The sequence below is a fragment of the Nannospalax galili genome, unplaced genomic scaffold, assembly GCF_000622305.1.
Source record: "Nannospalax galili isolate Female #2095 unplaced genomic scaffold, S.galili_v1.0 scaffold117, whole genome shotgun sequence".
Taxonomy (NCBI): Eukaryota; Metazoa; Chordata; class Mammalia; order Rodentia; family Spalacidae; genus Nannospalax; species Nannospalax galili.
Genome location: NW_008341422.1, coordinates 1,027,307 through 1,038,771, shown reverse-complemented (window position 1 = coordinate 1,038,771; position 11,465 = coordinate 1,027,307). Strand labels below are relative to the sequence as shown.

Genomic DNA, 11,465 nt, shown 5'->3' with positions numbered 1-11,465 from the left:
GGTGCTTAGGATGTGCAGGGAGACCCTTCTATCATTACCTTCAAGATCTGGTGCTTAGGATGTGCAGGGAGACCCTTCTATCATTACCTTTAAGATCTGGTGCTTAGGATGTGCAGGGAGACCCTTCTATCATTACCTTTAAGATTTCTTGGTGGACAGTGCTAAGCAACAGTATTTTAATTGGTCTATTCTCTGTTGATAAATATTTGATTATTTTTGCAATGGTATCTATCTAATATCTATGTAGCTGCCTATCTCTACACCTGCCTTTTAATCTCTGTGTGTATCTGTCTAGTTACCTCTCATCTGTCTACCTATTATCTATCTGTCATCTCTGTCTTTCCATGTCTCTATTATCTTTGTATGTATGTATATAATGTATGTATTATCTATTTATCCATCTACATATCTATATCTATCTACTCATTTGTGTATTTTTCTATCAGTCTGTCATCTGTCTGTCTATCTGTCCATGGCAAGTCTCACTATATAGCCTAATCTGGCCCTGAACTCATGATCCTCCTGCCTCGGTTTACTGAGTTCTGAGGTTTATAAGTATGTGCCCTCACACCTGGTCATCTTTTTAATTTTTAAGGTTCCTAACTTTGGGGTAAAGGGGTGTTCTATTTGTAGTAATGGTTACTTTTCATGTGAGTTTTAGAAAATGGAATCCATTTAGAGAAAAATTCTAAGGAAAGTTATGTGTCAATTAGTTTATAAAAGTAAAGGAAAAAATCCATGTGTACAGGCAAAGTCGGTGCAAGTCTGGGGTCTGCAAAATGGAACATTGATTGTCATGAGCAGATTGCTGGTGCCACTATCATGGTCTGCGCATTATTCCCACCCTTCTGGCTTCCCACTTCTCACTCACGGTCTGTTCAGTGTTCATGTTTCCCTTCACATCTACCCCACTGAGTTTCTGCCTCTCATCTGTAGCTCTCTATTCAGACCCCAGTATGGGCATGCTTGTACACACATGCATGCACAGAGGGACATATACATACAAACAGACACATATATATATAAATAAATTTTACAAAAGAAATTTCACTATGTGTTCCTGTTACAGTTAACACACAAACTTTACATTGTTTCCTGCTTGAATTCCTTATAAAGTTTGTCTTGATTTTTTTTTTTTAATTGCCAGACTGATTCCTAACCAGTTATAAATGGGGTGAAGTTAGTTAAGAATTCCTAGTCCTGGAGGCTGGAAAGACGGTTCAGTTGTTAAGAGCACTGACTGCTCCTGCAGAGGACCCAGGTTTGGTTCCCAGCACCCACATGGCAGCTAGAAACCATCCTTAACTACAGTTCCAGGGGATCCAGCACCGTCTTTGGCTCCCTGAGTATTGCACACATGTGGTACACTTATATACACTCCCTGAGTATTGCACACATGTGGTACACTTATATATGTGAAGACAAAACACTCATATGTGTAAAATAAAAATAAATCCAAAAAATATTTTTAGAATTCCTAGTACTAGAAACGAATTCTTGGTGATTAAGGTCTAGCAGGTTGGAGAAGGATCTCAAACATGGCAGTAATTTAAATGCTCTGAGGATTCTGTTAGACTGTCAGACATAAGGATCGTTGGTGCATTTTCCTCATTTATTAAAAATTAATTTTTACATTTTTATTTACTTATTGTGTGTGTACACACACATGTGCTTGTGCCATGGTGTTTGTGCAGAGGTCAGAAGACAACTTAAGGTAGTTGGCTCTCTCTTTCCACCATATGAGCACTGAGGAGAGATAGTTACACTTTTATTTTTATTTTATAATTTTACTAAGATTTGCTGCATTTTTCTCTCAGCTTATTCTAAGGAATTCAGAATATGAAAATGTAAACTTGAAATCAATGAATATTATTGTGATATGATCCTTCTCTTTTCTAGGAAAAGTATTTCAATCTAAACGTGCATACATATAAAATACAAATAGATAGGTAATTGCCTGTCTCAAAAACAAAAAATGAACAAGCTGGGTATGGTGGCAAACCCTTGTAAGCCCTCTGTAAGGGGAGGGGAGAGGCAGGTCCCTGGAGCTCATTAGCCAGCTAGCCTAGCAAATCAGTGGACTGTGGGTTCAGAGAGACCCTGTTTCAAAAAAAAAAAAAAATAAGGTGGGGATAGATAGAGAAGACACGCTGATGTCATCCTCTGGCCTCACGTGTACAGACCCCATATGACACATGCACACATATAAAACTGTAAAAGTAAATAAAGATGAAAGCATTAAGACAAATTACCGGGGCTGGAGCATCAGCTCAGGGACTAAGAGGGTGTATTGCTCTTGCAGAGGACCCAAGTTCAGTTTCCAACACCCACACTGGGCAGCTCACAACCACCTATAACTTTGGCTCCATCGAATTCAATGCTCTCTTCTGATCTCCTTAGGCACCTGTACTCACATAGGCACATGCCCACATATAAGTAAAAATAAAATAAGGGGCTGGAGACATAGCTCAGTGGTAAAGAGCACTGGCTGCTCTTGCAAAGGACACAGGTCTGGTTCCCAGGACCCACCTGGTAGCTAACAACCATCTGTAACTCCAGTTCCAGAAGATCTTATGCCCTCTTTTGGCCTCTGTGGGCATTGGACATATGTGGTGCATTTATATACATGCAGACAGAAACTCATATACATAAAAAAATAGCTGATTAAATTTAAAAAAATATTTAAAGAGGGAAGAATCATCTATGAAGCAGCGTCCTAACAAGTCAAAAGGGTCTTCTCTTATTGTTTTGTCCCTTCTTTCTCCTAATTTTTTTTTTTTCTGAGACAGGGTCTCTCTGTAGACCCTGCTGGCTTAGAACTCGCTATGTAGACCAGGCTGGGCTCCATCTCAGAGATCCACTTGCCTGTACCACCACACAGGGTCCCCAAATTATGCTTAATTTGTTATCAACATGTAATAGATACATTGTTAAATTTTTCTCCTATTGTTGGTTAACCTTAGCTGCCTTGTCTATATGTTGTTACATTGTTTCACAATCATTTTAAATGTCTTTGTAATGTTACATTAAATAGTTAGAACATTGTACTTGGATTTTTCAGTATTCTTCAATGTTTACATTGTTACAACTTATAAAATGGAGGCCTCTGGGGCTGATGCAGGGAGGACAGAATCAATACAGCTGGCAGGGAGATGAAGCGGGAGCCACTGGAATCTCAGGTGAGGGTTGGATGACCCTCCCACACGCTCCTTCCATGAGGGAGCATCAATAGTCCATAGGCCCAATCATTTTTAAAAAACAAATATTTTTATTTTCTTTGAGAATTTTATACTGTGTAATTTGATCATATTCACTGTCAACTCCTCCTCTATCCCCCCTTGCCCCCCAACATTATATCCTATTTATTTTATTTTATTTATCATCTACTCCTATTTGTGCTGTCCCTGTGTGGCCATCCACTAAAGCATGGTCCACCTACCAAGAGTCATTTCACACCCTTAAAAAAACGTGACTCTTCCCTCCCTTACACACCATCAACTGTTCATAGCTCCTCAGATAAGGTTGAGGGCTCATGAACTCCTTCCCTTCATGCTAGAATATTGACTGGCTTGATCTTGTGCAGGCAACCACACCTGCTCTGAGTTCATGGGTGCAACGGTCTTATCATATCTAGAAGACATGGTTTTGCTCTGGTCCTTCCCAACCTCTGGCTCTTTCCATCCTTTCTTTCATAGTGGTCCTTGAGGCTTGGGGAGGGGGCATGATATAGATGTATCATTTGTGGCTAAGCATTCCACAGTCACTTATTCTCTGTACTTTAAAAATAAATTTTCTGCATATGAGTGTTTTGCCTGCAGGTATGTAAGTGCACCACACATGTACAATGCCCACAGATGCCAGAAGAGGTCGTGGGATCCCCTGGAATGGAACTGGAGTTACAGAAGGTTGTTAGCCACCATATGGGCTCTAGGAACCAAATCCAGGTCCTCTGCAAGAGGAGCCAGTGCTCTTAACTGCTGAGCCATCTCTCCAGCCCCAGTTCTCTGCACTCTGATCAGTTGTGAGTTTCTGCATTACCAGGCCTGCTCTTGAGGGCTTCTTGCAAATAGTCACAGCTGCTCTAATGAAGATGGTGGCTGTCACTCTCACAGGATAGCTCTCTGGTAATAGTTAATTACGCTGAGCGTTCATAGAAGAACATTTGTTCTGCACCCCCAAAACTTTTGATTCCCAAGAACAACAAATATGAATTTAGGAACTTAAAGCAGCCTGCGTTTTTCATAGTTAAGTCCTCCATCATTTCTTCAGCTATGGGTTCCTTAACGAACTCTGTTCTGACAACACAAAGGCTACCAGTAGAAAGATGAGGATTCAGGCTGAATCAAGCATGTTTTGAGGTCATTATGAATTCAGGGAGATTTCGAAGGAAGAATGGGGATTTTTGGAGAGCAGACTATTAACAATAGGCTGTAGCTGTGCAGTCCAGCCACACGACGGAAGGCAGTCTTTGTTTCTCAGGATATGATTAATATTGCCTCATCATTTAATTTTAGAATTTCTAAAATAAGGAAGTTTGCAGTACTTGAGCCTGAGTCTGAAGCCTCAAACTGCCTGCTTTTGCTATTTTTTTTTTAAATACCAAAGAAACATATCATGATGAAAAATTTGGAAAACAAACTGCTCTCCCATTGTCTCTTTACCTTGACCAAATCTCTACTAATGTTTTGTGATAGTTCATTTTCTGAAAATATAGGACTTTCTGTGCTTGCGATCAAAGCCAGGGCCTTGTGCATTCTAGAGGAGTTTTCTACCCCTGAGCAATATCCCAAGTCCTTTAAAAAACATTTTTGAGGGGCTGGAGAGATGGCTCAGCAGTTAAGAGCACTGACTGCTCTTGCAAAGGACTCGGGTTTGATTCCCAGCACCCACGTGGCAACTGACAGCTGTCCATAACTCCAGTTCCAGAGAAATTCGATGCCCTCTTCTGACCACCACAGGCATTACACGACGTGGGTGGACTTACATACGTGCAGGCAATACACACATACATATAAAATAAAAATGATAAAGAAAATGTTTTTAAACACATTTTTATTGGCTGGGGGTGGTAGCTCATGGCTATAATCCTTCCCTGAGGCAGGCAGATTGTGAGTTCAAGGCTGGTTGGGGCTACTTAGTGAGTTCCAGGCTAGCCTCAGGTATATAGTGAGATCTTCTCTCAATGATGAAAGTAAAATTATAATCATGGAGCTGGAGAGATGGCTCAACAGTTAAGAACACTGGTTGTTCCTGCAGAAGACCCAGGTTCAAATCCAGGCCACCTGGGGCTACAGGGAGACCCTGTCTCAAAATGACCAAAATAATAAATAAATAAATAAATAAATAAATAATAATAAAAAATTATAATCATGTTTTCATGTTTTTGTCTATAATTTGAGGAGTGAGACATTTCAGGTGACATAACTTTTTTTTTTTTTTTTCTTTTTTTGAGACAGGGTCTCCTTGTAGTCCCAGCTGTCCTGAAACTCCATATGTAGACCAGGCTGGCATTGAACTCACAGAGATCCACCTGCCTCTGCCTTCCAAGTGCTGGGATTAAAGGTGTGCCCCACCATGCCCAGCTTCAGGTAACATAACTTAACCTTTTTTTCTGTTTACAAAAAAAGTGTCTGGATGTTAGTTGTGATTTCTGAGTAATTCCATCCTTCTGATAGTCATAATTTTCCAATTTCCTAGATGCCCTGCGGTTGGGCATCTGTCGATCCTCTGTTCAGGTCCAAGGATGAAAGTTCTGGTCTGTGCTGTACTCTTCTAGCTCAGAGGACTGACCTCGTCCTGCTGGGGTTTGCCTTCTCAGCTACTATCCTGCTGGTTTTCCCCTGATTTTCTTTCTTCCTGTTTTCTTTGTGATTTTTGTCCATTTGGGGGCAGCAGGTGAAGGAGTTGGTTGGGATCCAGTTCATGGACGGATGTTTTTGTCTTTCTTTCCTCAGCGGTGAGAGCGGTGCTGGTAAGACAGTGGCTGCAAAATACATCATGGGCTACATCTCCAGAGTGTCCGGAGGAGGCCCCAAGGTCCAGGTGAGTCAGTGCTGGCCCACTCTGGAGAACTTCCACCATCTGAACTGTCAGAGGCTCCATTTGTAATTTTAAAAAGAATTTTTCTTGAGCTGGTGAGATGGCTTATTGGGTAAAGGTGCTTGCTGCTAAAGATGAGTTCAGTCCCCAGAACCCACGTGGTAGAAGGAAAGAACTGATTCCCACAAGTTGTCCTCTGTCCTCTGCATGCATGCTATGGCACAGAAATAAACAAATAAATAATTGTAAAACACTATTTTTTGCACAAAAGTCCTTTAACCAAGAAATGTGAAATATGTACAGAAATGATGCATTTTCAGATTAACAGGTTTATTTTATAATGAGCTCCTACAAATTAGTAAAAAGAGGGATGGTTCAAAAGGAAAATAAAAGGTGTGAAAGCTAGTTCATGAAATAGAAGTTATTCAACAAAGATACTAATAAGAGAAATACCTACTGAAACCACACCAAATCTGGGGCTGGGAATATAGCTCAGACAGTAGAGTGCTTGCCTAGCATGCATAGTTCTGGCCTCCACCCCTAGCACTGCATAAACCAGGCATGGCACAAACCTATAATCCCAGCACTCAGAAGGTAGAGGCAGGAGTATCAGGAGTTCAAGGTTATCCTTGACTACACAGCAAGTTTGAAGCTAGCCTGAGCTATATGAGTCTCTTCCTCCCTCCCTCCCTCTCTCCCTCCCTCCCTCCATCCCTCCCTCTCTCCCTCCCTCCAATACAAAACAAAAACAAAAACAAAAAAAGGCTACACCAAACTGGTTTTTGCCTGTCAAATTGTCAAAACTTGTAGTTCTTTTAAAAAATAAATCTGTTTTATTATTTGATTTTTTTTTAATGTGTATGAGTGTTTGCCTGCATGAATGTAGTGCAGCACAGCATGCAGTGCCTGCAGAGGTCAGAAGAGAGTGCAAGATTCCCCTGGAACTAGAGTTACAGACCGATGTGAGTGCTGGGAACAAAACCTGGGTCCTGTAGAAGAGCAGCCAGTGCTCTTAACTGCTGGGACATCTCTCCAGCCCCCCAAACATGTAGTTCTCACAGATACTGTTGTTAAGAATGTTGGGTCACAGCTGCTCCTGTTGCTGGCAGGAGTATGAAAATAGCAGAGGGCTAACGCTGAGCATTTCAGTAAAATCTTAACAAATTACATGTAGGCCTATGTCCTAGTTTGTTTCTCAATTGCTGTGACAAAACACTCTGACCAGTACCAACTTGGGGAGGAAAGGGTTTATTTTATCTTACATCTCCCAGGTCGCAGTTCATCAGGGAACCCAAGGTAGGAACTCAGGGCAGGAACCTGGAGGCAGGAGCTGGAGCACAGGCCCTGGAGGAATGCTGCTTACTGGCTTGCTCCCCTGGCCCCTGCTCAGCCTGCTTTCTTATGCAACACAGGCCCACCTGCCCAGGGGTGGCACCTCCCTCAGTGGGCTGGGCCTGGGCCCTCCCACATCACTCAACAGTCAAGAAGATGCCCCTCAGACATGGCCACAGGCCAGCCCTATAGAGGCAATTCCCCAATTGAAGCTCCCTCAACCAGGTGTGTCAAGTTGACACTAAAGCTATCCACCACAGCCTAGGACTCAGCAGTTCTGCTAAATTCATCCTTTTTATTTTTTTATTTTGTTTTGAGATGTGCTCTTTCTAAGTTGGTCAGGTTGGCCTCCAACTCAATCCTCCTGAGTAGCATATGCCTGGCTTTCCATTCTTTAGGTAGATTGAAATGTATACAAAATGGAACATATGCAAAGCTATTTGTGGTCTTCTTGATAATACAAAAGACTGGAAATGTCTATGTTTGTCTAGAGGCAAGTAGTGCAGTCCTTTACAGCTCATTACATCATAGGACATTACACAGCAATGGGAATGAGGCTCCATGTGTATCTCCAAGAAGTGTCATCAGCTCCAAAGAGCAAGGCCTTGTGTGCATGATGATGCTAGCTGTGGAAAAAGAGAGCGTGTGTCTCTGCATCTGGACTAGTGTCATGGATTCCAGGAAGGGCACATGTGTGGCTAGTCAGGATTTTCTTCAGGAAGGGATGCTGAGAGACTGGCCATGGTGTGTTCTTCCTATGTACCTGTCAGATAATCGGATTTTGAGCTATGTGAGTAAATTGCCAATTCAAGAACGTATAGGGCTGGAGAGATGGCTCAGCAGTTAAGGGTACTGGCTGTTCTTGCAGAGGCCCCGGATTCAGTTCCCAGCACCCACATGGCAGCTTAACAACCGTCTGTAACTCCAGTTCCAGGGAATCTGATGGCCTCTTCTGACCTCTGCAGGCATTGTACAATATGGGTGCACTTACATATACACAGGCATAACACTCAATGCAAATTAAGTAAATAAATAAAAGGGTTTTTAAGTTAAAAAAAAAAACATTTTAAAGAAAGAGAAAAAAAGGCAAAAGACAAAGGAAGGAGAGTAGAAAGAAAGGAAAGACTCTGAGGGTTGGGACTCCTGAGAGAAGCTGGGAAAGGAATTTCAAAATGGAAAAGGGGATTCAAAATGGAGACAGAAGCAGGGGAGACAGCATAGTGAGGTCAACGCAGCTTTGTCTGTTTGTAGTTTCACTCATTTGTAGGAGCACAATCCACACTGGCAGAAGTGAGGACCACTCTAAATGATGGTGATGGTGAGCCAAGAGGCCCCTGGGGCTGCCTCGAATCCTGGAGCTCACCAACACACTCCTGGGAAATTTTGTTTGTTTTTGAGACAGAGCCTCCCTTGTAGCCCCAGCTGGCCTGCAACTCACTATGTAGACCAGGCTGGCCTCCATTTCACAGAGATCCACCTGCCCCTGCCTCTGGAGTGCTGGGACTAAAGACATGCACCACCACTTCCAGTGTTTTTTGTTTGTTTTTTTGAGACAGGGTCTCACTATGTAGATGAGGCTGGACTTGAACACACAGAGATCCACTTGCTTGTGACTCCCAAGTGATGGGAGCAACCATTCCCAGAAGTTTGGTTGTTTTTGCTTTTGCTTTTTTGAGCCACTTAATGGAGGCTGGACTCAAACCCATTAGCCAAAGATGACCTTAAACTGCTGATCATCCTGCCTTTTGAATACCGGGATTATAGGCATGTGCTACCATAGCCAGGTTATATGGTGCTGGACATCAAATCCAGGGCCTCATGCATGCTAGGCATATACTCTACCAACTGTGCTACATCCCCAGCCCTACTTATAGCTTTCACATTCCAAAATCCCCTACTTGGACTGTAAGGCAGGACCTCTCTCTGTGCAGTAGGAAAAATACAAACCACACACCAAAGTCACACTGATAATCCCAACCCCTGAGGCCGAGACTATAGAAGTGTGAGGCACTAAGCAAGACCTTGTCTTAAAAATTTAAATGCTTTATTTAACCCAACAAATCCCAGAATGTATCATTTTAGCCTAAAATCCACAGACATTTTTTAAAAGATATCTTATATCCCACTATTGATCTGCCTCTGTCCTAGAGGGCCGATGTGGAGGTGGGAAATCTACAGTACTATCTTCATTCCTTCTCTCTTCTTTGATAAGCCCATCACTTGTCACAAAATTCTATTGGTTCTTCCTAATAGTTCATATGGATTGAGGGGTATATGCAAACATAGTCTCCACTTAAGTTGATTATTTGAGCTAGAGGTATATCTCGGTGGTAGAAAGCCTATCTAGGCTGGGGATGTAACTCCGTTGGTAGATCGTTTGCCTAGCATGCACACAGCCCTGGGTTCCATCCCTAGCACCACATAAACCAGGTGTGGTGGTGCTTACTTGTAATTCTAGCACTGGGGAGGCAGAGGCAGGAGAATGGAGAGTTCTAGGAAACAAGTTTGAGGGCAGCCTGAGCTATAGGAGACCCTGTCTCCTGACTGGAAACTCTCCATGTCAACCAAATAAAGAAAGAGGGCTGGAAAGATGGCTCAGAAGTTAAGAGCACTGACTGCTCTTGCAGAGGACCCGGGTTCAAGTCCCAGCACCCACATGGTGGCTATGAACCGTCCTTAACTCCAATTCTAGAGGAATCAGAAGCCCTCTTCTGACCTCTGCGGCATTGCACGACACAGGTGCACTCACATACATGCAGACAGTACACTCATACACATAAAATTTTTAAAAATATTAAAAAGAAAGAAAGAAAGAAAGAAAAAATGAAAAAACTAGAAAGAAGCCTTACTGAGCACACCCGAATCCATGACCCCAGGTTTATTCAATCATAGTGCTGCAGCCAAAAATTAAAAAAAAAAAAAAAAAAGACTGCTTATGGTGGCACATACCTTTAATCTCAGCACTCAGGAGGCAGAGACAGGCAGATCTCTGTGAGTCTGAGGCCACTTGGTTGACATGGAGAGTTTCCAGTCAGAGCAATATAATAAGACCCTGTCGCAAAAGTGAGAAAATAAAATAAAAATAAATTTAAAAATAAGGTTATGATTTTTAAAAATAAGGAAAAGCTTTAAGAAGATCCCCTCCACCGTCTCCCTAAAGGAAGCTGAGTGTCATCAAGTGACGTAGCACATCTGGCCTGCAAACAGAAGATTAAAGGGATTAATAAAGATCCACAAAGTCAAATTTCATTTCACAAAGAAAAGCAAAGCTTATAAAAATCCCTGAGTTGTAAAGCAGTGTAGACAGCTTGGAAGTATGGGGCTACGTCTGAAACAGACCCGGTGGAGGGACCACCCAGACTTTGACTATGTGCTACTAACCAAGGGAGTCCCAGTGTGGGATGGAATGCCTGCTCACTCTCACACCTGGCATTCTCAGAATGTTCTGAGGGTGCTGAAGGAGTATGTTGGTTATCCCATAGTCAATTTAGTACCTTCGTCTAGTCCTATTTGCTGGAGCCTATAACCCACTGGCCAAGCTGCAGATGGGTAGTGTTGATCTTTCTCTTCCTGTTTTCCTTTGAGGACAGTGATCCAGAGCTCTTGGCTTCAAATGAGTCAGTAGCTCAAAAGCACAAGCCAGAGACTTGTTATTTCTGGAACACGTTTAGCCATAGCATGTGAATAATTAGAAGAACAAGGAGTGACTCACTGTCAAAAGCCCTCTCCAGCACCAAGTCCTGTCAGCTGAATGGCCTCCTGTCCGTGGTGTCTTGCACACTTTTAAGTCTGGCCTAGAACAACAGTGTCTAAACCAAATTCTTCCTGTTGTTCAGGAATTGTGTCACACAATATGGTATTGCCCCTGGCTGCAATGCTGAGTTCATTCTGGCAGAACCGGTCACACCAGGGAGCTGGGTCTCTCCTTCCACTCTGCAGGTGCTAGGGATTAGCAGCAAGCTCCCTTACCCATGAGTCATCTTGCTGTCCCCTGGGTGGGCGGGGGCTTTGAAATACAGGTTCCTGGGTCCTGTCCCAAACCTATTAAACACTCTTCTGCCTTTAGTAAGACATACAGGTGACATTATTATACA

General features: G+C 42.7%; 1 protein-coding gene across 1 annotated transcript in view; it reads left to right on the top strand.

The window, feature by feature from the left end:
- The window catches only part of Myo1e (myosin IE), a 242,198-nt gene that overhangs the window by 129,436 nt on the left and 101,297 nt on the right, over positions 1-11,465 (top strand). The window contains exon 5 of the mRNA XM_008836873.3: positions 5,955-6,042. Within this exon, the coding sequence (XP_008835095.1) occupies positions 5,955-6,042 (88 nt within the window). The remainder of the gene's footprint in view (positions 1-5,954; positions 6,043-11,465) is intronic.